Source organism: Cololabis saira, chromosome 15, assembly GCF_033807715.1.
Source record: "Cololabis saira isolate AMF1-May2022 chromosome 15, fColSai1.1, whole genome shotgun sequence".
NCBI lineage: Eukaryota > Metazoa > Chordata > Actinopteri > Beloniformes > Belonidae > Cololabis > Cololabis saira.
This window is the reverse complement of record NC_084601.1, coordinates 44897691-44921414: the sequence shown is the minus strand read 5'-3', so window position 1 is coordinate 44921414 and position 23724 is coordinate 44897691. Positions and strand designations below refer to the sequence as shown.

The 23724-nt window shown below is 44.8% G+C and overlaps 1 protein-coding gene across 1 annotated transcript in view; it reads right to left on the bottom strand.

Annotated features, from left to right (window-relative positions):
- Positions 1–23724, bottom strand: part of LOC133460979 (cleavage and polyadenylation specificity factor subunit 1-like) — a 72684-nt gene that overhangs the window by 31531 nt on the left and 17429 nt on the right. The window contains exons 11-21 of the mRNA XM_061741691.1: positions 23561–23648; positions 14789–14829; positions 14553–14622; positions 14380–14428; positions 14158–14231; positions 13390–13464; positions 12266–12346; positions 5409–5504; positions 5145–5309; positions 1285–1426; positions 317–492 (exon numbers count right to left, since the gene is read on the bottom strand). Coding sequence (XP_061597675.1) covers positions 317–492; positions 1285–1426; positions 5145–5309; positions 5409–5504; positions 12266–12346; positions 13390–13464; positions 14158–14231; positions 14380–14428; positions 14553–14622; positions 14789–14829; positions 23561–23648 — 1057 coding nt within the window. The remainder of the gene's footprint in view (positions 1–316; positions 493–1284; positions 1427–5144; positions 5310–5408; positions 5505–12265; positions 12347–13389; positions 13465–14157; positions 14232–14379; positions 14429–14552; positions 14623–14788; positions 14830–23560; positions 23649–23724) is intronic.

The window sequence follows — 23724 nt, the reverse complement described above, 5'->3', positions numbered from 1 at the left end:
TTATATTAACACTCACCGTGGATATCTGGGGTTTCTGCAGGTATTATTAATATTATTATTATATTAACACTCACCGTGGATATCTGGGGTTTCTGCAGGTATTATTATTAGTAGTATTAGTAGTAGTAGTAGTAGTATTTTACTCACCGTGGATATCTGGGGTTTCTGCAGCGCCAGCCGGTGCGTCTTCAGGTATATTATTATTATTATTATTATTAGTAGTAGTAGTAGTAGTATTATTCTACTCACCGTAGATATCTGGGGTTTCTGCAGGTATTATTGTTATATTATATTTATTATTATATATATTACTCACCGTGGATATCTGGGGTTTCTGCAGCGCCAGCCGGTGCGTCTTCAGGTACGAGTCGCTCTTCAGGGCGAACATGGTGACGACGCCCTCGGCCGTCATGATGACCACGTAGGGGTCGGCCACGGAGCAGTGCACTATGGGAGATCCCAGGTCCACGGGCACGAAGTGCAGCTGCTTCACTGGGGGTTAAAGGTCAAAGGTCACCACGGAGCAGTGCACTATGGGAGATCCCAGGTCCACGGGCACGAAGTGCAGCTGCTTCACTGGGGGTTAAAGGTCAAAGGTCAGGGTTAGGAGGTAAACGGGAGTGGAACCGGAGACCCGGTCCAGGCCTGTTGAGCCTCATTTTGTAATAAACGTACCAAATGTAATAACTTTTTCATTTCAATTTGTGATACATTTTTTTATTGCAGATTTGAGAAGATTATTATAAAATGCACTTGTTGCAACTTTTTTATTTTCTAGGAAATGTAATAACACGGTGCATTATGTAATCACATAAAAAATTGCATAAATTGCGCCAAAATGACACGATTAATTGAAAATGTTCTTTAAGTTGTGACATGATACATGTGTGTACCGATTTTCGTGAATGTACGTCAAACCGTATTGTGGGGCTTGAGGCACAAAGTTTTCTAGGGGGCGCTGTTGAGCCGTTAGGCCACGCCCATTAATGTAAACCATTAAATATCACATTTATCACCAGGCCTGGCTTGGTGCAAAATTTGGTGACTTTTGGGGCAAGTTTAGGGGAAAAACGACCTCATTTAGTCGGAACGATATTTAGTCCTAATGTTGGTTTTTATTCCTACCTCCCTCCAGAATAAAAAACAAATCTAAATCAGGAGTATTCCTACTAGGGATGGGCGGTATGGACTAAAAAATGTATCACGATAATTTCTGGCATTTATCCCGATAAAAATGACGATAAAAAAATACCAATTCAACTCCATCTTTGTATTTGTTCCTACCTCCCTCCAGCAGACGGAGACCCATGGGCGACACCTGGACGATGTACTGGTTCTCCCCGATGTTCCCGGCAAACACGGTGGGGCCTTGGGTGGCGAAGCCGCTGGTGTCCAGTTCCATGATCTCCTGCCCCGTCTGGAGGATCTACAGAGGGAATTAAATTCACTTTTATTTGTTAAACATTATTCACGGTTGTAGCCAGAAATTTCCACCATTCGCGGCAAATTAATGCCAGACAGAATCAGAACCAGCAGAAAAAGGAGACGAGACATTTATACCAACAAAACAAAACATTAAAAGATACGACTGAACTGGATTAAAATCATTAAGCAATAAAAACATGTTACCATTGATAAACCAGTACCGTATTGTCCCAAATACAAGATAAAAAAGTTGAGAAAAAAGTTGAAATTTTGAGAAAAGTTGAAATTTTGAGAGAAAAGTTGAAATTGAGAAAAAAGTTGAAATTTTGAGAGAAAAGTTGAAATTTTGAGAGAAAAGTTGAAATTGAGAAAAAAGTCGAAATTTTGAGAAAGAAGTTGAAATTTTGAGAAAAAAGTTGAAATTGAGAAAAAAGTTGAAATTGAGAAAAAAGTTGAAATTTTGAGAAAAAAGTTGACATTTTGAGAAAAAAGTTGACATTTTGGGAAAAAAGTTGAAATTTTGAGAGAAAAGTTGAAATTTTGAGAAAAAAGTTGAAATTGAGAAAAAAGTTAAAATTGAGAAAAAAGTTGAAATTTTGAGAAAAAAGTTGAAATTTTGAGAAAGAAGTCGAAATTTTTGAGAAAGAAGTCGAAATTTTTGAGAAAAAAGTTGAAATTTTGAGAAAAAAGTTGAAATTTTGAGAAAAAAGTTGAAATTTTGAGAGAAAAGTTGAAATTTTGAGAGAAAAGTTGAAATTTTGAGAGAAAAGTTGAAATTGAGAAAAAAATTGAAATTGAGAAAAAAGTTGAAATTTAGAGAAAAAAGTTGAAATTTTGAGAAAGAAGTTGAAATTTTTGAGAAAAAAGTTGAAATTTAGAGAAAAAAGTTGAAATTTCAGCTCCATGATCTCCTGCCCCGTCTGGAGGATCTACAGAGGAACATGGTTTAGTTCCTGCTCCGTCTGGAGGATCTACAGAGGAACATGGTTTAGTTCCTGCTCCGTCTGGAGGATCTACAGAGGAACATGGTTTAGTTCCTGCTCCGTCTGGAGGATCTACAGAGGAACATGGTTTAGTTCCTGCTCCGTCTGGAGGATCTACAGAGGAACATGGTTTAGTTCCTGCTCCGTCTGGAGGATCTACAGAGGAACATGGTTTAGTTCCTGCTCTCCTCCTCAGAGGGAAATCAATTCACTTTTATTTGTTAAACTTTATTCACGGTTGTAGCCAGAAATTAATGCCACACAGAATCAGAACCAGCAGAAAAAGGAGACGAGACATTTATACCAACAAAACAAAACATTAAAAGATACGACTGAACTGGATTAAAATCATTAAGCAATAAAACATGTTACCATTGATAAACCAGTAATTAAGTGCTCAGAGTTTGTAAAGTGCTAATGCTTATAGCCTGAGTTACGGTTCTGCGTCAAATCAACGCCGTCGTGAACCTTCGGACTTCTCCGTCACTACATTTCTCCACGGTGCAGTTCCCCCCGCGACTGCTAGTTCGCAATCTTTTCCTGAATGGTTTATCCGACTTTTTCCGGTCACAGTGAATCAAAGAAATAAGGACAAAAAAACAAAACAAAAAAAAAATAAATAAATAAATAAAATCATATACGAAGAAAAGAGGCTGAAAGTTCACGACTGCAGTGACGGCGTCAGCGAACGGCGTGTTGTACACGTCGAAGCGTAGCCCACGCCGTAGCCCACGCCGTAGCCCACGCCGTAGCCCACGCCGTAGCCCACGCCGTAGCCCACCCCGTAGCCCACGCCGTAGCCCACGCCGTAGCCCACCCCGTAGCCCACGCCGTAGCCCACCCCGTAGCCCACGCCGTAGCCCACCCCGTAGCCCACGCCGTAGCCCACGCCGTAGCCCACGCCGTAGCCCACGCCGTAGCCCACCCCGTAGCCCACGCCGTAGCCCACGCCGTAGCCCACGCCGTAGCCCACGCCGTAGCCCACGCCGTAGCCCACGCCGTAGCCCACGCCGTAGCCCACGCCGTAGCCCACCCCGTAGCCCACGCCGTAGCCCACCCCGTAGCCCACGCCGTAGCCCACGCCGTAGCCCACGCCGTAGCCCACGCCGTAGCCCACGCCGTAGCCCACCCCGTAGCCCACGCCGTAGCCCACGCCGTAGCCCACCCCGTAGCCCACGCCGTAGCCCACGCCGTAGCCCACCCCGTAGCCCACGCCGTAGCCCACCCCGTAGCCCACGCCGTAGCCCACGCCGTAGCCCACGCCGTAGCCCACCCCGTAGACCACGCCGTAGCCCACCCCGTAGCCCACGCCGTAGCCCACGCCGTAGCCCACGCCGTAGCCCACCCCGTAGCCCACGCCGTAGCCCACGCCGTAGCCCACGCCGTAGCCCACGCCGTAGCCCACGCCGTAGCCCACGCCGTAGCCCACCCCGTAGCCCACGCCGTAGCCCACGCCGTAGCCCACCCCGTAGCCCACGCCGTAGCCCACCCCGTAGCCCACGCCGTAGCCCACCCCGTAGCCCACGCCGTAGCCCACGCCGTAGCCCACGCCGTAGCCCACGCCGTAGCCCACCCCGTAGCCCACCCCGTAGCCCACGCCGTAGCCCACGCCGTAGCCCACGCCGTAGCCCACGCCGTAGCCCACGCCGTAGCCCACGCCGTAGCCCACGCCGTAGCCCACCCCGTAGCCCACGCCGTAGCCCACCCCGTAGCCCACGCCGTAGCCCACGCCGTAGCCCACGCCGTAGCCCACGCCGTAGCCCACGCCGTAGCCCACCCCGTAGCCCACGCCGTAGCCCACGCCGTAGCCCACCCCGTAGCCCACGCCGTAGCCCACGCCGTAGCCCACCCCGTAGCCCACGCCGTAGCCCACCCCGTAGCCCACGCCGTAGCCCACGCCGTAGCCCACGCCGTAGCCCACCCCGTAGACCACGCCGTAGCCCACCCCGTAGCCCACGCCGTAGCCCACGCCGTAGCCCACGCCGTAGCCCACCCCGTAGCCCACGCCGTAGCCCACGCCGTAGCCCACGCCGTAGCCCACGCCGTAGCCCACGCCGTAGCCCACGCCGTAGCCCACCCCGTAGCCCACGCCGTAGCCCACGCCGTAGCCCACGCCGTAGCCCACGCCGTAGCCCACGCCGTAGCCCACGCCGTAGCCCACGCCGTAGCCCACGCCGTAGCCCACGCCGTAGCCCACCCCGTAGCCCACCCCGTAGCCCACGCCGTAGCCCACGCCGTAGCCCACGCCGTAGCCCACGCCGTAGCCCACGCCGTAGCCCACGCCGTAGCCCACGCCGTAGGCACGGCGTGGGCTACGGGGTGGGCTACGGCGTCGTTTTCACGCAGAATCATAACTCAGCCCTATTGCACTTTTCTGGCACACACTGACCCCCCCTGTCCTCACCATGGTGGAGTCGTCTCTGCTCAGGATCAGGAATCCCTGACCCCTGACCCCCCCTGACCTCTGACCCCCCCCTGTCCTCACCATGGTGGAGTCGTCTCTGCTCAGGATCAGGAATCCCTGACCTCTGACCCCCCCTGACCTCTGACCCCCCCTGACCTCTGACCCCCCGTATCTCACCATGGTGGAGTCGTCTCTGCTCAGGATCAGGAATCCCTGACCTCTGACCCCCCCTGACCTCTGACCCCCTGTCCTCACCATGGTGGAGTCGTCCCTGCTGTGGATCAGGAATCCCTGACCTCTGACCCCCCCTGACCTCTGACCCCGTATCTCACCATGGTGGAGTCGTCTCTGCTCAGGATCAGGAATCCGTGTTTCTTGTTGTCGTCCTCCAGCGGAGGATCCATCTTCTCCTTCTCCGTCTTCTCCTCCTTCTCTCCCTCCTTCTCCTCCTCCGTCTCCGTCTTCCCTCCATCGTCAGAGTCGTCCCCTTTACCGTCCTGGGGGGGAGGGGGAGACCTGGTGAGACCAGAACCCGGACCAGAACCCGGACCAGAACCCGGACCAGAACCCGGACCAGAACCCCCTACGGTTCTTACCTTCTTCTCCTCCCGGGCGTCGCTGCAGACGACCGTCCACATGTCGTGGCAGCCGGGCAGCTCGAAGGTGGTGACGACCTGAGGCCGGATGGATCTCTGGAGAAACCAGCAGTTAAATTAATAAATAATTATAAATTAATAAATATCTGACACTAAACGACCTGAGGCCGGATGGATCTCTGGAGAAACCAGTGTTAAATTAATAAATAATTATAAATTAATAAATATCTGACACTAAACGACCTGAGGCCGGATGGATCTCTGGAGAAACCAGCGCTTAAATTAATAAATAATTATAAATTAATAAATATCTGACGTGACGACCTGAGGCCGGATGGATCTCTGGAGAAACCAGCGCTTAAATTAATAAATAATTATAAATTAATAAATATCTGACGTGACGACCTGAGGCCGGATGGATCTCTGGAGAAACCAGCGCTTAAATTAATATGTCAATATTACAATATATATATAAAATATCAAGAAAAAAGTCGAAATGTTGACGTTAATGTTGTACAATTATGAGAAAAAATTAGAAATGTCGAGAAAAAAATTCTAAATTGTACTTTTTTTTTTGACATTTTGACTTTTTTCTCAAAATTTCTACTTTATTCACGAAATGTCGACTTTTCTCGGCATTTCGAATTTTTTCTCAACATTTCTAAATTTCTGGAAAAGAAAGAAGTCAAGTGGTACATGAGAGAAACTATTCAGTTTGTGTATTATTTGTACTTGTATGAAAGTGGACAGTTATAAAGAATTACAAACTGTAACAACAGGGCAAATGCACAGCATTGTTTTTATATTTTGTGTCTTTCAAATAAAATAAATTGTTTCCAGTCATATGTTCCTCATGGTATCGTTACCCCCCACCCCCCTCATGTGTCTGGGTGTTTACAGGCGGCCCCCCCAGGTAACGGCCCCCCCAGGTAACGGGCCCCCTTCATGTGTCTGGGTGTTTACAGGCGGCTCCACCTCAGAACAGCCCTGGTAAACCCAGCATTACTGTAGCACCGTGACGGCCCTGGGGCGGACGGGCCTCGCCGCGCAGGGGGAGGTCTGGTGCAGAAACAACATTTACCTGTAGTGAATATAGTTCTGATTTACCTGTAGTTAATGTAGTCCTGATTTACCTGTAGTGAATATAGTCCTGATTTACCTGTAGTGAATATAGTCCCTGATTTACCTGTAGTGAATATAATCCTGATTTACCTGTAGTGAATATAGTCCTGATTTACCTGTAGTGCACTAGTCCCTGATTTACCTGTAGTGCATATAGTCCCTGATTTACCTGTAGTGAATATAGTCCTGATTTACCTGTAGTGCATGTAGTCCCTGATTTACCTGTAGTGAATGTAGTCCCTGATTTACCTGTAGTGAATATAGTCCCTGATTTACCTGTAGTGCACTAGTCCCTGATTTACCTGTAGTGCATGTAGTCCCTGATTTACCTGTAGTGAATGTAGTCCCTGATTTACCTGTAGTGAATATAGTCCCTGATTTACCTGTAGTGCACTAGTCCCTGATTTACCTGTAGTGCATGTAGTCCCTGATTTACCTGTAGTTAATATAGTCCCTGATTTACCTGTAGTGAATATAGTCCCTGATTTACCTGTAGTGCATGTAGTCCCTGATTTACCTGTAGTTAATATAGTCCCTGATTTACCTGTAGTGAATGTAGTCCCTGATTTACCTGTAGTGAATGTAGTCCCTGATTTACCTGTAGTGAATGTAGTCCCTGATTTACCTGTAGTTAATATAGTCCCTGATTTACCTGTAGTGCACTAGTCCCTGATCTACCTGTAGTGAATATAATCTCTGATCTACCTGTAGTGAATGTAGTCCCTGATTTACCTGTAGTGCATGTAGTCCCTGATTTACCTGTAGTGCACTAGTCCCTGATTTACCTGTAGTGAATGTAGTCCTGATTTACCTGTAGTGCACTAGTCCCTGATTTACCTGTAGTGCATATAGTCCCTGATTTACCTGTAGTGAATATAGTCCTGATTTACCTGTAGTGCATGTAGTCCCTGATTTACCTGTAGTGAATGTAGTCCCTGATTTACCTGTAGTGAATATAGTCCCTGATTTACCTGTAGTGCACTAGTCCCTGATTTACCTGTAGTGCATGTAGTCCCTGATTTACCTGTAGTGAATGTAGTCCCTGATTTACCTGTAGTGAATATAGTCCCTGATTTACCTGTAGTGCACTAGTCCCTGATTTACCTGTAGTGCATGTAGTCCCTGATTTACCTGTAGTTAATATAGTCCCTGATTTACCTGTAGTGAATATAGTCCCTGATTTACCTGTAGTGCATGTAGTCCCTGATTTACCTGTAGTTAATATAGTCCCTGATTTACCTGTAGTGAATGTAGTCCCTGATTTACCTGTAGTGAATGTAGTCCCTGATTTACCTGTAGTGAATGTAGTCCCTGATTTACCTGTAGTTAATATAGTCCCTGATTTACCTGTAGTGCACTAGTCCCTGATCTACCTGTAGTGAATATAATCTCTGATCTACCTGTAGTGAATGTAGTCCCTGATTTACCTGTAGTGCATGTAGTCCCTGATTTACCTGTAGTGCATGTAGTCCCTGATTTACCTGTAGTGAATGTAGTCCCTGATTTACCTGTAGTGAATATAGTCCTGATTTATCTGTAGTGAATGTAGTCCCTGATTTACCTGTAGTGCACTAGTCCCTGATTTACCTGTAGTGAATATAGTCCCTGATTTACCTGTAGTGCACTAGTCCCTGATTTACCTGTAGTGCATGTAGTCCCTGATTTACCTGTAGTGCATGTAGTCCCTGATTTACCTGTAGTGCACTAGTCCCTGATTTACCTGTAGTGCACTAGTCCCTGATTTACCTGTAGTGATGGTAGTTCCTGATTTACCTGTAGTGATGGTAGTCCCTGATTTACCTGTAGTGCATGTAGTCCCTGATTTACCTGTAGTGCATGTAGTCCCTGATTTACCTGTAGTGAATATAGTCCCTGATTTACCTGTAGTGCATATAGTCCTGATTTACCTGTAGTGAATATAGTCCTGATTTACCTGTAGTGCACTAGTCCCTGATTTACCTGTAGTGCACTAGTCCCTGATTTACCTGTAGTGAATATAGTCCTGATTTACCTGTAGTGAATATAGTCCCTGATTTACCTGTAGTGAATATAGTCCCTGATTTACCTGTAGTGCACTAGTCCCTGATTTACCTGTAGTGCATGTAGTCCCTGATTTACCTGTAGTTAATATAGTCCCTGATTTACCTGTAGTGAATATAGTCCCTGATTTACCTGTAGTGCATGTAGTCCCTGATTTACCTGTAGTTAATATAGTCCCTGATTTACCTGTAGTGAATGTAGTCCCTGATTTACCTGTAGTGAATGTAGTCCCTGATTTACCTGTAGTGAATGTAGTCCCTGATTTACCTGTAGTTAATATAGTCCCTGATTTACCTGTAGTGCACTAGTCCCTGATCTACCTGTAGTGAATATAATCCCTGATCTACCTGTAGTGAATATAGTCCCTGATTTACCTGTAGTGAATGTAGTCCCTGATTTACCTGTAGTGAATGTAGTCCCTGATTTACCTGTAGTGAATGTAGTCCCTGATTTACCTGTAGTTAATATAGTCCCTGATTTACCTGTAGCGCACTAGTCCCTGATTTACCTGTAGTGAATACAGTCCTGATTTACCTGTAGTGAATATAATCCCTGATTTACCTGTAGTTAATATAGTCCCTGATTTACCTGTAGTGCACTAGTCCCTGATCTACCTGTAGTGAATATAATCCCTGATTTACCTGTAGTGCATGTAGTCCCTGATTTACCTGTAGTGCATGTAGTCCCTGATTTACCTGTAGTGAATGTAGTCCCTGATTTACCTGTAGTGAATATAGTCCTGATTTATCTGTAGTGAATGTAGTCCCTGATTTACCTGTAGTGCACTAGTCCCTGATTTACCTGTAGTGAATATAGTCCCTGATTTACCTGTAGTGCACTAGTCCCTGATTTACCTGTAATGAATATAGTCCCTGATTTACCTGTAGTGCACTAGTCCCTGATTTACCTGTAGTGCACTAGTCCCTGATTTACCTGTAGTGCACTAGTCCCTGATTTACCTGTAGTGCACTAGTCCCTGATGTACCTGTAGTGCATGTAGTCCCTGATTTACCTGTAGTGCACGTAGTCCCTGATTTACCTGTAGTGAATATAGTCCCTGATTTACCTGTAGTGCACTAGTCCCTGATTTACCTGTAGTGAATATAGTTCCTGATTTACCTGTAGTGCACGTAGTCCCTGATTTACCTGTAGTGCACTAGTCCCTGATTTACCTGTAGTGCATGTAGTCCCTGATTTACCTGTAGTGCATGTAGTCCCTGATTTACCTGTAGTGCACTAGTCCCTGATTTACCTGTAGTGCACTAGTCCCTGATTTACCTGTAGTGAATATAGTCCTGATTTACCTGTAGTGAATATAGTCCTGATTTACCTGTAGTGAATGTAGTCCCTGATTTACCTGTAGTGCACTAGTCCCTGATTTACCTGTAGTGCACTAGTCCCTGATTTACCTGTAGTGCACTAGTCCCTGATTTACCTGTAGTGCACTAGTCCCTGATTTACCTGTAGTGAATATAGTCCCTGATTTACCTGTAGTGAATATAGTCCCTGATTTACCTGTAGTGCATGTAGTCCCTGATTTACCTGTAGTGCATGTAGTCCCTGATTTACCTGTAGTGAATATAGTCCCTGATTTACCTGTAGTGCATGTAGTCCCTGATTTACCTGTAGTGAATATAGTCCCTGATTTACCTGTAGTGAATGTAGTCCCTGATTTACCTGTAGTGCATGTAGTCCCTGATTTACCTGTAGTGCATGTAGTCCCTGATTTACCTGTAGTGAATATAATCTCTGATCTACCTGTAGTGAATGTAGTCCCTGATTTACCTGTAGTGCATGTAGTCCCTGATTTACCTGTAGTGCATGTAGTCCCTGATTTACCTGTAGTGAATATAGTCCCTGATTTACCTGTAGTGCACGTAGTCCCTGATTTACCTGTAGTGCACGTAGTCCCTGATTTACCTGTAGTTCACTAGTCCCTGATTTACCTGTAGTGAATATAGTCCTGATTTACCTGTAGTGAATGTAGTCCCTGATTTACCTGTAGTGAATATAGTCCCTGATTTACCTGTAGTGAATATAGTCCCTGATTTACCTGTAGTGAATATAGTCCTGATTTACCTGTAGTGAATGTAGTCCTGATTTACCTGTAGTGAATATAGTCCCTGATTTACCTGTAGTCCCTGATTTACCTGTAGTGAATATAGTCCTGATTTACCTGTAGTGAATATAGTCCTGATTTACCTGTAGTGCATGTAGTCCCTGATTTACCTGTAGTGAATATAGTCCTGATTTACCTGTAGTGAATATAGTCCTGATTTACCTGTAGTGCACGTAGTCCCTGATTTACCTGTAGTGAATATAGTCCTGATTTACCTGTAGTGAATGTAGTCCCTGATTTACCTGTAGTGAATGTAGTCCTGATTTACCTGTAGTGAATATAGTCCCTGATTTACCTGTAGTGCACGTAGTCCCTGATTTACCTGTAGTGCACGTAGTCCCTGATTTACCTGTAGTGAATATAGTCCTGATTTACCTGTAGTGCACGTAGTCCCTGATTTACCTGTAGTGAATATAGTCCTGATTTACCTGTAGTGAATGTAGTCCCTGATTTACCTGTAGTGAATGTAGTCCTGATTTACCTGTAGTGAATATAGTCCCTGATTTACCTGTAGTGCACGTAGTCCCTGATTTACCTGTAGTGCACGTAGTCCCTGATTTACCTGTAGTGAATATAGTCCTGATTTACCTGTAGTGCATGTAGTCCCTGATTTACCTGTAGTGAATATAGTCCTGATTTACCTGTAGTGAATATAGTCCCTGATTTACCTGTAGTGAATATAGTCCCTGATTTACCTGTAGTGAATATAGTCCTGATTTACCTGTAGTGAATGTAGTCCTGATTTACCTGTAGTGAATATAGTCCTGATTTACCTGTAGTGAATATAGTCCCTGATTTACCTGGAGTCCCTGATTTACCTGTAGTGAATATAGTCCTGATTTACCTGTAGTGCATGTAGTCCCTGATTTACCTGTAGTGAATATAGTCCCTGATTTACCTGTAGTGCATGTAGTCCCTGATTTACCTGTAGTGAATATAGTCCCTGATTTACCTGTAGTGAATATAGTCCCTGATTTACCTGTAGTGCATGTAGTCCCTGATTTACCTGTAGTGCATGTAGTCCCTGATTTACCTGTAGTGAATGTAGTCCCTGATTTACCTGTAGTGAATATAGTCCCTGATTTACCTGTAGTGCACTAGTCCCTGATTTACCTGTAGTGAATATAGTCCCTGATTTACCTGTAGTGAATATAGTCCCTGATTTACCTGTAGTGAATCTAGTCCTGATTTACCTGTAGTGAATATAGTCCTGATTTACCTGTAGTGAATATAGTCCCTGATTTACCTGTAGTGAATGTAGTCCCTGATTTACCTGTAGTGCACTAGTCCCTGATTTACCTGTAGTGCACTAGTCCCTGATTTACCTGTAGTGCATGTAGTCCCTGATTTACCTGTAGTGCATGTAGTCCCTGATTTACCTGTAGTGTATTAGTCCCTGATTTACCTGTAGTGCACTAGTCCCTGATTTACCTGTAGTGCATGTAGTCCCTGATTTACCTGTAGTGCACTAGTCCCTGATTTACCTGTAGTGCACTAGTCCCTGATTTACCTGTAGTGAATATAGTCCCTGATTTACCATTACATATTTAAGTATCGTTATGGGTAGTAAGTTCACCTGCAGGACAGACAGAGCTCCGTTCTTGCCGTATCCGGAGCAGACGACGACCTCCAGGTCCGGTTCTGGGTTGTTCTGGAACTGGAAACAAGGGGGAACAACATGGAGGTTAGAGCTGACGTTTGGGGGTAAATGGGGTGTAAATTCTTCTTCTTCCGGCTCTCGGCGAAGGCCGACGCTTTTCTGCTCCCTCCCTATCTGCCCTGCTGCTGCTTTTTGTCTCGTCTTTAGAGCTTCTCTTTTTCACTCCTCCCAAACTCTCTACAATCATGGAATTGATTAACTGGTCTCTCAGCACAATTGACCACATTTTTGCGACCAGAAGTCAGGGGGACAAGGAGCCCTCCTGCCCCCATGGGACATTTTTTGTTGGATACACAATGGATTCCTGGAAACATTGGAAACCGTTGTGTTTGGTGATTCTGTCTGTCGAGGACGTTGAAGATGCTTCATAATTGGATTTATGATAGCAGGATTTCTGCTGTTTGGATCTGGCGGTTACCTGGCATATCGACTAATGCGTAAGTCGTCGACAGCTGTTCTGGCTCTTTCAGAGCTGCCGGACGTGGCTGAAGGATCAAGCAAGGTGATCAACACTCAGACTTTAACGCTGGGGGAGCAAAGCCGTAAGCTGGATGTGATTCTTGAACAGAATCTCAGGCTGGCGGCGTCTTTGAGCTCATTGGTAAGATGGATAAGACCCTGGAGAAGGTGGAAGCTCGGCTTGGCGGGAAATGGCCACAAATTGGTCTGATTGGAGTCGCCATTGATGAACCAGAGACTGAAGGCAGACGGAAAATTACTGAGTCTGTCTGTTTTTCTCAATACGATTGTTCATTCTATAATCTGGCCTTGACAGAGCGGTTTGGCCGATCGCTCTAGTCACAATCTCCCTGGTGGAATAAAAACAAGATGCTCTGCCCCCACTAGCCCTCCCCTTCCCTGGACACCTGTGGACCTGGATCAGAACCGTACCGGGTCTGTGGACCTGGATCAGAACTGTACCGGGTCTGTGGACCTGGATCAGAACTGTACCGGGTCTGTGGACCTGGATCAGAACTGTACCGGGTCTGTGGACCTGGATCAGAACTGTACCGGGTCTGTGAACCTGGATCAGAACTTACCTCCTCAGACAGGAAGGCCGGCTCCCCCATGGAGGCGTTGGAACAGGGGCCGATGTTCAGGATGCTGTCACAAACCTGCAGGAGACACAACTGGGCCTTTAAACTGGACCAGAACCAGAACTAAGGCTGGGTGATATGGACCAAAAGTCATATCTCGATATTTTCTAGCTGAATGTTGATACTCGATATATATCCATATTTTTTCTGTGCCATAATTGGGGTTTCCCCCAAAGCATTATAGCATAGCATCTCTGTAAGCATATCCGTTAGCATCTCCGTTAGCATCTCCGTTAGCATCTCCGTTAGCATCTCTGTTAGCTTCATTTCTTAAAAAAACAGTTTTAATACAAAGCCTCGTGCCAAATGTCACACAGGTTCCTTTATTAACAGAGGTCTGCACAATATCAACATGTATAAAACAAATGAAATAAAAATAAAATGCCTGCATATATAGAATAAAAATGCTTCTTGAATAAAATAAAACAAATATCCCTTTCCTGCATAACAATTACATTAAAATACACTGTGTAATTATTACAATGTAGACAGTAACAGGCAGACTTTTCCACTGAGGTTGACAGTTGTGCAAATAACAAAACATTTGTGCAAATGTCAAATAAAACATTCAAGTCAATTTGTCACAAATATATATATATATAAATATATCGCCCAGCCCTAACCAGAACCATCACAAACCTGCAGGAAACTCAACCAGGATGCTGCATTCCTGGACCTTTAAACTGGACCAGAACCAGAACCAGAACCTACCTCGAAGGAGTAGGTGGCCAGCTGGGTTCCTGACTGAGCTTCACTGCCGTAAACCTCGATCTCATCCACCTCGTCTGAAGAGAGAAGTTAGAGAAACACCGTTAGAGGAGGGGGGGGCTTAGTGACATCACAGGACCAGTGACGTCACGGGACCAGTGACATCACGGGACCAGAGACATCACAGGACCAGTGAAGTCACAGACCGGGGGGGGGGGAACCTACCGGTCCAGTTGGAAGACTCCAGTCTCTTCTTCTTGTTGGGCGGTTCCTCCTGCAGGTTCAGGGACCAGGATCAGTAACAACCATAGGTGATCAGTAGCACCATCAGTGATCAATAACAGTGATCAGTGATCAATAACAGTGATCAGGGATCAATAACACGATCAGGAACCTGCCTGCTTCTTGTCCTCCAGCGGCGTCTCCTGCAGCTTCTCTGTGTATTTCAGTAGGAGAGAGTTCCCCAGTCTGGACCCCAGGAACAGGAACCCGGGCTCCATGGTCACCATCTGGGGGGAGAACCAGAACCTGGTTAGACCTGGACCAGAACCTGATCCTGGTCCTGGACCTGGACCTGATCCAGACCTGTAGACCTGGTCTAAACCTGCTGAGACCTGCTCCAGGGTTCCCTAACCTGGACCCCAGGAACAGGAACCCCGGCTCCATGGTCACCATCTGGGGGAGAGGGGGGTCTGGTTAGACCTGGACCTGGTCCTGGACCTGGACCTGGTCCAGACCTGATCTAGACCTGGAGAGACCTGGAGACCTGTTGTTGTGGTTGTTAAAGGGATTGTGACATGAAAAACACATTTTTCTTGATTTTTTGTGTTTTGTTGGGTGTCTTGACATCAATTACACCCAAAAAACAACGAACTGGAAAAAGGACGGGAAAAGGACGCGTTTATCACAGGCACAAAACACCGTCATAAAAAAAGCCAGGCATGGAGTACTGGAGTGAAGTTTTTCTTGTTACACCTTTTTAGACACATTTGAGGGATGTTGGCCAAGACTTTTAATAGTGTTAAAAGCATGTTAAAAATTATGTCACAATACCTTTAACTGTGCTATAATGATCTGATTGGTTGTTAACTGTGGTATAATGATCTGATTGGTTGTTAACTGTGGTATAATGATCTGATTGGTTGTTAACTGTGGTATAATGATCTGATTGGTTGTTAACTGTGGTATAATGATCTGATTGGTTGTTAACTGTGGTATAATGATCTGATTGGTTGTTAACTGTGGTATAATGATCTGATTGGTTGTTAACTGTGGTATAATGATCTGATTGGTTGTTAACTGTGGTATATTGATCTGATTGGTTGTTAACTGTGGTATAATGATCTGATTGGTTGTTAACTGTGGTATAATGATCTGATTGGTTGTTAACTGTGGTATAATGATCTGATTGGTTGTTAACTGTGCTATAATGAGCTTATACCACGGCTTCTATTCTAAAGTCTCATCACAGCAGATCATTCCACGTCAGGGAAGCAACAATGTTTCCATGACAACAACCAACTGGTACAGATTACAATTAATTACAATTAATGAGTCATGTTGAGGGTAAAAGTTGATCTCCGGGGAGGAGCTAACGTTAGCGGGGAGGAGCTAACGATGGATGGATTGAGGAGTTCCTGTCTCCGAAAAAAAAAAGCCGAGGAAAAGACGACACGCAGAACTAACGTCAGGAGAGATGGGACTATTTTTTTACACAGTGGGGATATTTTTTTTTTTTTTTTAAACATGTATTTATTAAGAATTTTGTTCATATAACAGACAATACAGAACAAGACAACAAGGCACATAATAAGGAAAAAAAAAACAGCTCTGTAATGAATAGTGATAAGTGTAGAATCCAGTTGTTCGTGACACAGTATACAGTCCGTAGGATTACATTGACTAATTACATTGTTTAAAGGAAGAAAGCAGAATGAAATCGATACAATTATTAAATAAAATAAATTAATCATTACTTTATTAAATCAAATTAGATTATATCAAAGGAGAAAAAAAAAAAAAAAAAAAAAAAAAAACTCAGCCTTAATCCATCTTATCACCCTTCCATCCGTCAACTTCTATATTGTTATTCTGAAGGAAGTTATAGAATGTGGACCAAATTTCCAAAAACTTGTCAAGTCTGTTCTTTATTGTGTAGCTTATCCTCTCCAAAGCTAAGCAAAAAGTCATTCCCTTCAACCACTGGGATGTGGCACAGGGTGTATCTGATTTCCACGAGCAAGCTATACAACGTTTGGCTTCTAGAAAACAAATATTCAGAAGAGATCTAATTTTTTTGGAGGTAGTGAAGTCCTCTGGATAGAGATTTAGTAGACACATTTTAGGACTGAGTGGCATCTCTTCACCTGTGATTCGGCTAGCCAGGTCCAAAACTTTCCTCCAAAAAGAAAGTACCGTATTTTCGCGACCATAAGGCGCACATTTTTTTTTTTTTTTTTTTTTTTTTTTAAATGTGCCGGGCGCCTTTTGAAACGGTGCGCCGTGTCTATTACCTGAATTACGGTAATGTCAGGCCGGCCACCATGAGAACGGTAAAGGGAGAAGGGGGCGGGTGAAGCCCCCGTGAGTTGCGACGTGAATGAGACTCCACTGAGCTGTTTAATGCGAAACAGATGATGAAAACTTTTAAGGATTTGCTTGATGTGTAAAGTGAAATAAAATACAATCAAACTAAGTTTTGCTCCGCTCTATTTAAATAAGCACACTTGTGTGTGTGTGTTCTGCAGCGCGCGTGTGTTTTGCATGTCGGGAACCGAGGAAGCACCTGCCGTGGGTTTGCGGGGTCCGATCGCCGCATCCCCGGTGACTTTCCCCGGTTAAAGCAGCGGCTGGAGCAGCGCGGTGATGCGCGCTGCTGCAGCCGACTTCCTGGTTCCCCAAGCGGTCCGATCACCTGGTTCCCGGCCGCTTTACGAGAAGGGATTTCTGGGGTCTGTCTCAGGTCAGATCAGCTTCACCCTCCGAAATTTGCAGCCAAATCTGTCGGTTACAAACCCGGTACCGGATCCCGACATGCGCGGGTGTGTGTTCGCGGCGCGACACACACAGATTCTCATGTATGTGGTGGTTGCCTGGCGCAGCTGATGGACAGAAACTGTGGTGATTTTTAAAAGAAAAACTTTGCATAAGACGTTTCCAGCCGGAGTCATTATAAGGGTGAATGAAAAGAGGGGGCTGGATGAAGGGATGATGATGATCAAGAAGCTGAGACAGGTCTGGAAATTCGGACTGGCGCAGCTGAATTAACGGAGCTCCTGTCAGATACAACCCGGTACCGGATCCCCGACAGCGCGTGTGTGAGCGGGTCCAGCGCGGGGGACCCGGGACGCGGGACCCGGGACCGCCGCGGGACCAGCGCGCGGGGGGGGGGGGGGGGGCGGAGCGGGACCCGGGTCACGGTCCAGCGCGGGGGAGCAGACGGGGAGCGGGACCCGGGACCGCCGCGGTGGGGATTTTTAAAAGAAAAGCGTTCCCTAAAGAGACTTTTCCAGCCAGAGTGAAATGAAAAGGGCTGGATGGATGAGGAGATGATCAGTGGCTGAGACAGGTTTATGTGCAGCAACCCGGTGTTTTTTTTTAAATTCTTTAATGCAGAAACAGAATATGAACCTTTGAAGGGTTTGATTGATGTGAAAAGTGAAATAAAATATCAAACTAAGTTTTGCTTCCGCTGTATTTTTAGCGCGTGTGTGTTCTGCAGCGTGCGTGTGTGCAGCTACGTCTCCGTAGACGGCGCCTTTTGGGTCGGTGCGCCATATGTGTGTTTTAAAACCAAAAATGACACACAAAACTGAGGGTGCGCCTTTCCACACAGTGCGCCATATGGTCGCGAAAATACGGTATCTGTGGACAATCCCACATACAGTGAAATAAGGTACCTTTTAGGTCCTTGCATTTGAAGCAGGTATCAGGTATGTTTGAATTAAAGTGGTGAAGCTTAGCTGGTGTTATGTATAGACGGCTTAGCCATTTGTATTGCAGCAGTTTGGAGTTTGTGTTTATGGATTGAGTCTGACTAGAGAACATGCTTTGGACCATTCCTCCTCTGTTAAATTTCCCTGCAAGTCTATTCTCCATGCTTTAAACAAGCGTTGTGATGACTCTTTAGACTTGCTTTACAAAAAGCTTATAAAATAAGGAAACCTGCCCTCTAGAATGTAAAAACCTCAAAGAGTAGTCCTCTAGTGTGGATAGGGGAGGAAGATTCAAATTATTACTCTGTTTGGAAAGGATAAAGCTTCTAAGTTGAAGATATTTAAAAAAATGTTTTGCAGGAATCCCATATTTCGATTTGAGCTCCTCAAATGACATGAGAATCGCGTTTTCATTTTAGAGGTCAGCTATCTTGGCTATACCCTGGGAAGCCCAGATTTTAAAACCTAGATCTGCTCTACCAGGCTGGAATTCGTGATTACCAAAAATTGGAGAAAATTGAGACAGTTTAGTTGTTTCTCCCAGATATGCAAGAGCATTATGCCAGATTAGTACTGTATTTCTGAGGAAAGGATTTTTAGTATGTTTGAGTAGTTCTTTTTTTTTGGCAGAATATACATATAAGTTTAAAGGAATGTTAATTGAATGTGCTTCTATTGAAACCCAGGCCGGGGGGTGGTTTCTCTCAAAATAAAACATTCCTGCCCTGATTTGAGCAGCCCAGTAGTACCACTCAAGATTTGGTAATTGTAAACCACCTCTCTCATATGGCAAGTACAGTAGCGAGAGCTTAAGCCTGGGGCGCTTATTGTTCCAAACAAAGTTAGAAAAAAGCTTTCTAAGTGAATTAAAGAGTGAGGATGGAGGAGCGAGTGGGATAGATTGGAACAGATACATAAATTTAGGTAAAATTGACATCTTCAATACATTTATTCGCCCGATCATTGAAATGGGCAAATTATTCCATCCATTTATAAGTTGGGTGATCTTATCTGTTAAAGTATTGTAGTTATTAGGAACAATTTTGTCGGTGGTGGGAGCAACATTAACACCCAGGTATGTGAAACATTTGTGTGAAACCGTGAAAGGAGTACGAATTGGAGGGTTTAGTCGATCCTTTTCATCCATGAATAATATTACAGATTTTGAGTAATTTATTTTGTATCCAAAGTGCCAAAGTAGTTAGATATGTCTAGTAAAGTTGGTAGTGTCTGTTTCAAATTAGAGCAAAACAAGATTACGTCATCAGCATATAGGGCTATACGATGTTCCATGTCTCCTATCCTTATGCCGGTAAAAGCAGTATGATTTCGAATTGCCATGGCAAGTGGCTCAATAGCCAAGGTAAATAACAGAGGAGACAAGGGACAACCTTGTCTTGTGCCCCTGTACAACTTAAAAGGTGCTGAAGACAGTCCATTTGTTAAAACTACAGCTTGAGGGTTAACGTAAAGTAGTCTAATCCAACTGAGAAATTCCCCTTTTATACCAAATCTTTGTAGTACCTCGAACAGGAAGTGCCACTCCACTCTGTCAAAGGCCTTCTCGGCATCCAATGACAAGATAGCAGCGTCCGCACAGCCTGACTTTTCAAACACAATGTTAAGCACTCGTCATATATTATGAAATCCCTGTCGTCCCTGAACAAAGCCATTTTGATCCTGGTGCACCATTTGAGGAAGAAGTGTATCTAACCGTCTAGCTAATATTTTGCAAAGAATTTTGAGGTCGTTATTAAGAAGTGATATTGGTCTATATGATGTACAAAGTGTAGACGTTTTACCCGGTTTTAACAGAAGTGTAATCACTGCCATATTTAGAGAGGGGGGGAGAGACCCGTTGCCTAAGGACTCCTTATACATTTCAAGTAGAGGTGGCAGTAATGTTTCTGGAAATAATTTATACATTTCGATGGGGATCCCATCGGGTCCTGGAGTCTTTCCCCCTTTCATATTCCTAGTGGCTGCAGACAGTTCCTCAATGGTTATGCCAAGGTTTAGATCAGCCAAGAAGTTGTTCTCAAGGGGTCTGATGTTCAATGAATCTAAAAATTCGTTTTGTTTTTGTAAAGCTGGGGTTGAGAGATCCGTTTTGTATAAGGTCTCATAGAAACCTTTAAAAGCGTTGTTAATTTCTTTAAGGTCACTAGTCTCCGAGCCATCATCCAACCGAATCGTATTTATTGTTCTTTCAGTTTCAAATTGTTTAACACGCCAAGCTAAGAGTTTACTGGCCTTCTCCCCCTGCTCATAATAGGATTGTTTCAATTTCAGCAGACTTTTAGTTGCTTTGTTGAGAGATAGCAAATTGTATTTAGCTCTAAGTTCATTAAGATCTTTAAATGACTGTTGGGAAGGGTTTAAGAAGTGTTTTGATTCAGTTTCTTTAATCTTTTTCTCTAGCTGTTCCATCTCCAACCTCCAAGATTTATGTTTAAAGCTTGTAAAACTTATCATCTGTCCTCTCAGGAAGGCTTTGAATGCTTCCCACCGTACAGCAGCTGATGTTTGGGATGTGTTATTTTTAAAGTAATCATCAATTTGTGCCCTAATAAACTCCACAAATTCTGGTTCCCTCAGCCAAAATGATTGAAGGCGCCACCCCGTGGAGAAATTCAGCGTCTAAGGCATATTTAGACAAAATGAAAACGATGCATGGTCTGAAATTATAATACTGTCATACCAGCTCCTCGAGATTGTGGGCGCCAAAGAGGCAGAAATCAAAAAGTAGTCGATTCTGGAGAATGTTTGGCAGGTGGCAGAATAACATGAAAAGGTCGACTGATTAGGATAGATTTTTCTCCATATGTCAGTTAAATTAAATTATTTAATATACTGTAATAATTCCTTTCTCGTCTGGGCATGGGTGTTATCTATTCCTGTGGATCTATCAAGCTTTGGCTGGAGAGTGCAATTAAAATCACCGCCTATGATGAAACTACCCGGCAAATCAGCTAAAGACAAAAATAGGTTTCTGAAAAAAGAAGGATTGTCATCATTGGGTCCATATAAGTTGACAAGGTTTAACCTAACTGAGAGAATTTCACACTGGATAATAAGGTATCTCCCAAATCTGTCTTCATCAACCTTAATAAGATGAAAAGGTAACGAAGTATGTATCAGAGTGGCCACCCCACGTGAGTGTGAACTGAATGAAGCTGAAAACACTCGACCTGACCATCTCCTCCTCAATTTCACCACATCCTCAGGTGATAAATGAGTCTCCTGCAGAAAGACTATCTTAGCTTTTAGTTGTCTAATCCTACTGAATACTTGTTTAAGCTTGACGAGTTTATTTAAGCCTCTCACATTCCAAGAAGTAAACTGAAGTTCAGATGACATGACATGTAACTATAATGTATGTATGGGATGGACATGAGTATATAACATAAAGAAAAGAAAACTTAACTAAGAAAAAAGAGAATACGTGCCTTAAAACGTGAACACAACAGGGTGTATTTCCCCAAACGAAATACACACCCCCCTCCCAAAAGTCACACTTCCAATAGACCCCTGAACCGGGCCTGACTATGGAGCTGGGCTGGTCCACCCACGACGGCGTGATGAGGAACAACATGCTCAGCAATCGCAACAGAGCCCCATGCAAAATGTTAAAAAATAATCTTAATATATATTGCAAATCAGATATAGCCACTTTACAGCAAAAACAATAGACTCGACTTAACAGTCTTAACAGTCCAGGAAAAGCTCAGGCTGCTCGCAATGCAGCCGCATTGTTAAAACAGTCCAGAAAAAGAAGAAAAAAAAGCAGTTTCCTGTATTGTGACCGCGTTAAACAAATCAATCAGCGCCCGGCGTGTCCTCGTATCCGTCAGACTTCAATTTTCTCACAAAAGCCTCCGCATCAGGTGCTGTGTCAAAAGTGTGTCGTTTTCCCCTGATGGTCACCAGGAGGGTGGCTGGATTAATTATTCCGTAGCGCAGGTCACGGATAGGGAGAGAAGCCAGCTCTCTCTTTGCAGCATCAAACACCTTTCTGCGCTTAAGCAGCTCCACAGACATGTCGGGGAAAAACATGACGCTTTTATCGCCGGCAAGGATCCTTCCTTTGCTCCTCGCTGCTATCATCACTCGTACCTTATCAGCGAAGTTCAGGAATTTCATGACCACCACTCTGGGTCGCGCTGGGGTTTGTTGATTCCCGGCTCTGTTGATAATCCTGCCGACTCGGTGCGCCCGCTCTATCAACAATGGTCCTGGAAAGTTGTCTTCACCAAGCACTTCAGGAATCCACTTTTCCAAATAAGCACGCATATCGGGTCCTTCTGTTGACTCGGGAAGACCCACCAGACGCATATTCGAGCAGCGTGCTCGATTCTCTAAGTCATCCACCTTCAGCGCTAGTTCTTTCATAGCTGCTTTCATGTTAGTTGACTGTGTTTTCAGAGATGCTAAGTCGTCCTCGTTCGTGCTAATTCTGTCTTCTGCTTCAGTCATTCGGCCAGTCAATGCCTTTAACTCCCCTTGCACTCCCTGAATAGCGCCCAATAGCCCATCAAACCTGGACACGAAGTCTTCTTTCATTGTGTGAATAGCGTCCAGAATTTGACCGGAGCTACTTGTGTTCTCGTTGCTAGCAGCGGAGCTAGTTAGCTTCGATGGGCTACCGGAGCCACCTGATGATTTAGTGGGGTTCGAAGTTTTAGTTTGCGGTCGCCCGGGCATTTTAGCTGTTTCTTGCGTCTGGAGTACGTCCTGGAGGCTTTCTGATTTTTATTATACGGATTTTACATGGGAGCTCTCTGCCACATGTCCGCTCAGCAGCGCGCCATAACCGGAAGTCAGTGGGGATATTTTTACTGGATATGCATTTCTGATTAATTAAAAACTACATCAAATAGATTGTGAGTTCCTCTTTCGTATTTACATTATTGGTAACCGTTTTATAAAAGCATCACTTGGCGCCGGGCTGGAGACGCCGCTCAGCTGTGATATAATGAGCGTAAACCACGGCCTGTCACACACCTGGGTCAGTCAGAACTAACGGGGTGTTTAAACTCACACAGGTGGTGATCTGCTGTAGTTTTATAGATGAACCTGGTTCAGGTTCAGGATTAAGGGGGTGTCTAGACTTACGCAGGTGGAGCTGCTGTAGTTTTATAGATGAACCTGAACCAGCACCTGAACCAGGATTAAGGGTGTTTAAACTCACGCAGGTGGTGATCTGCTGTAGTTTTATAGATGAACCTGGTTCAGGTTCAGGATTAAGGGTGTCTAAACTTACGCAGGTGGTGCTGCTGTAGTTTTATAGATAAACCTGAACCAGGATTAAGGGTGTTTAAACTCACACAGGTGGTGCTGCTGTAGTTTTATAGATGAACCTGGTTCAGGTTCAGGATTAAGGGGGTGTCTAAACTTACGCAGGTGGTGCTGCTGTAGTTTTATAGATGAACCTGGTTCAGGTTCAGGATTAAGGGGGTGTCTAGACTTACGCAGGTTGTCAGCACGCTGGCAGCAGCCTTGTCGAAGTGGAAGGCCCTGACGCTCCTCATGCCGTCGGTGATGAGAGTCAGAACGTAGCTGGAAGAAGAACAGTCGGAATATCAGTGTGGGAACATCACAGTCGGAGTATCAGTCTGTTCTGATCCAGGTCCAC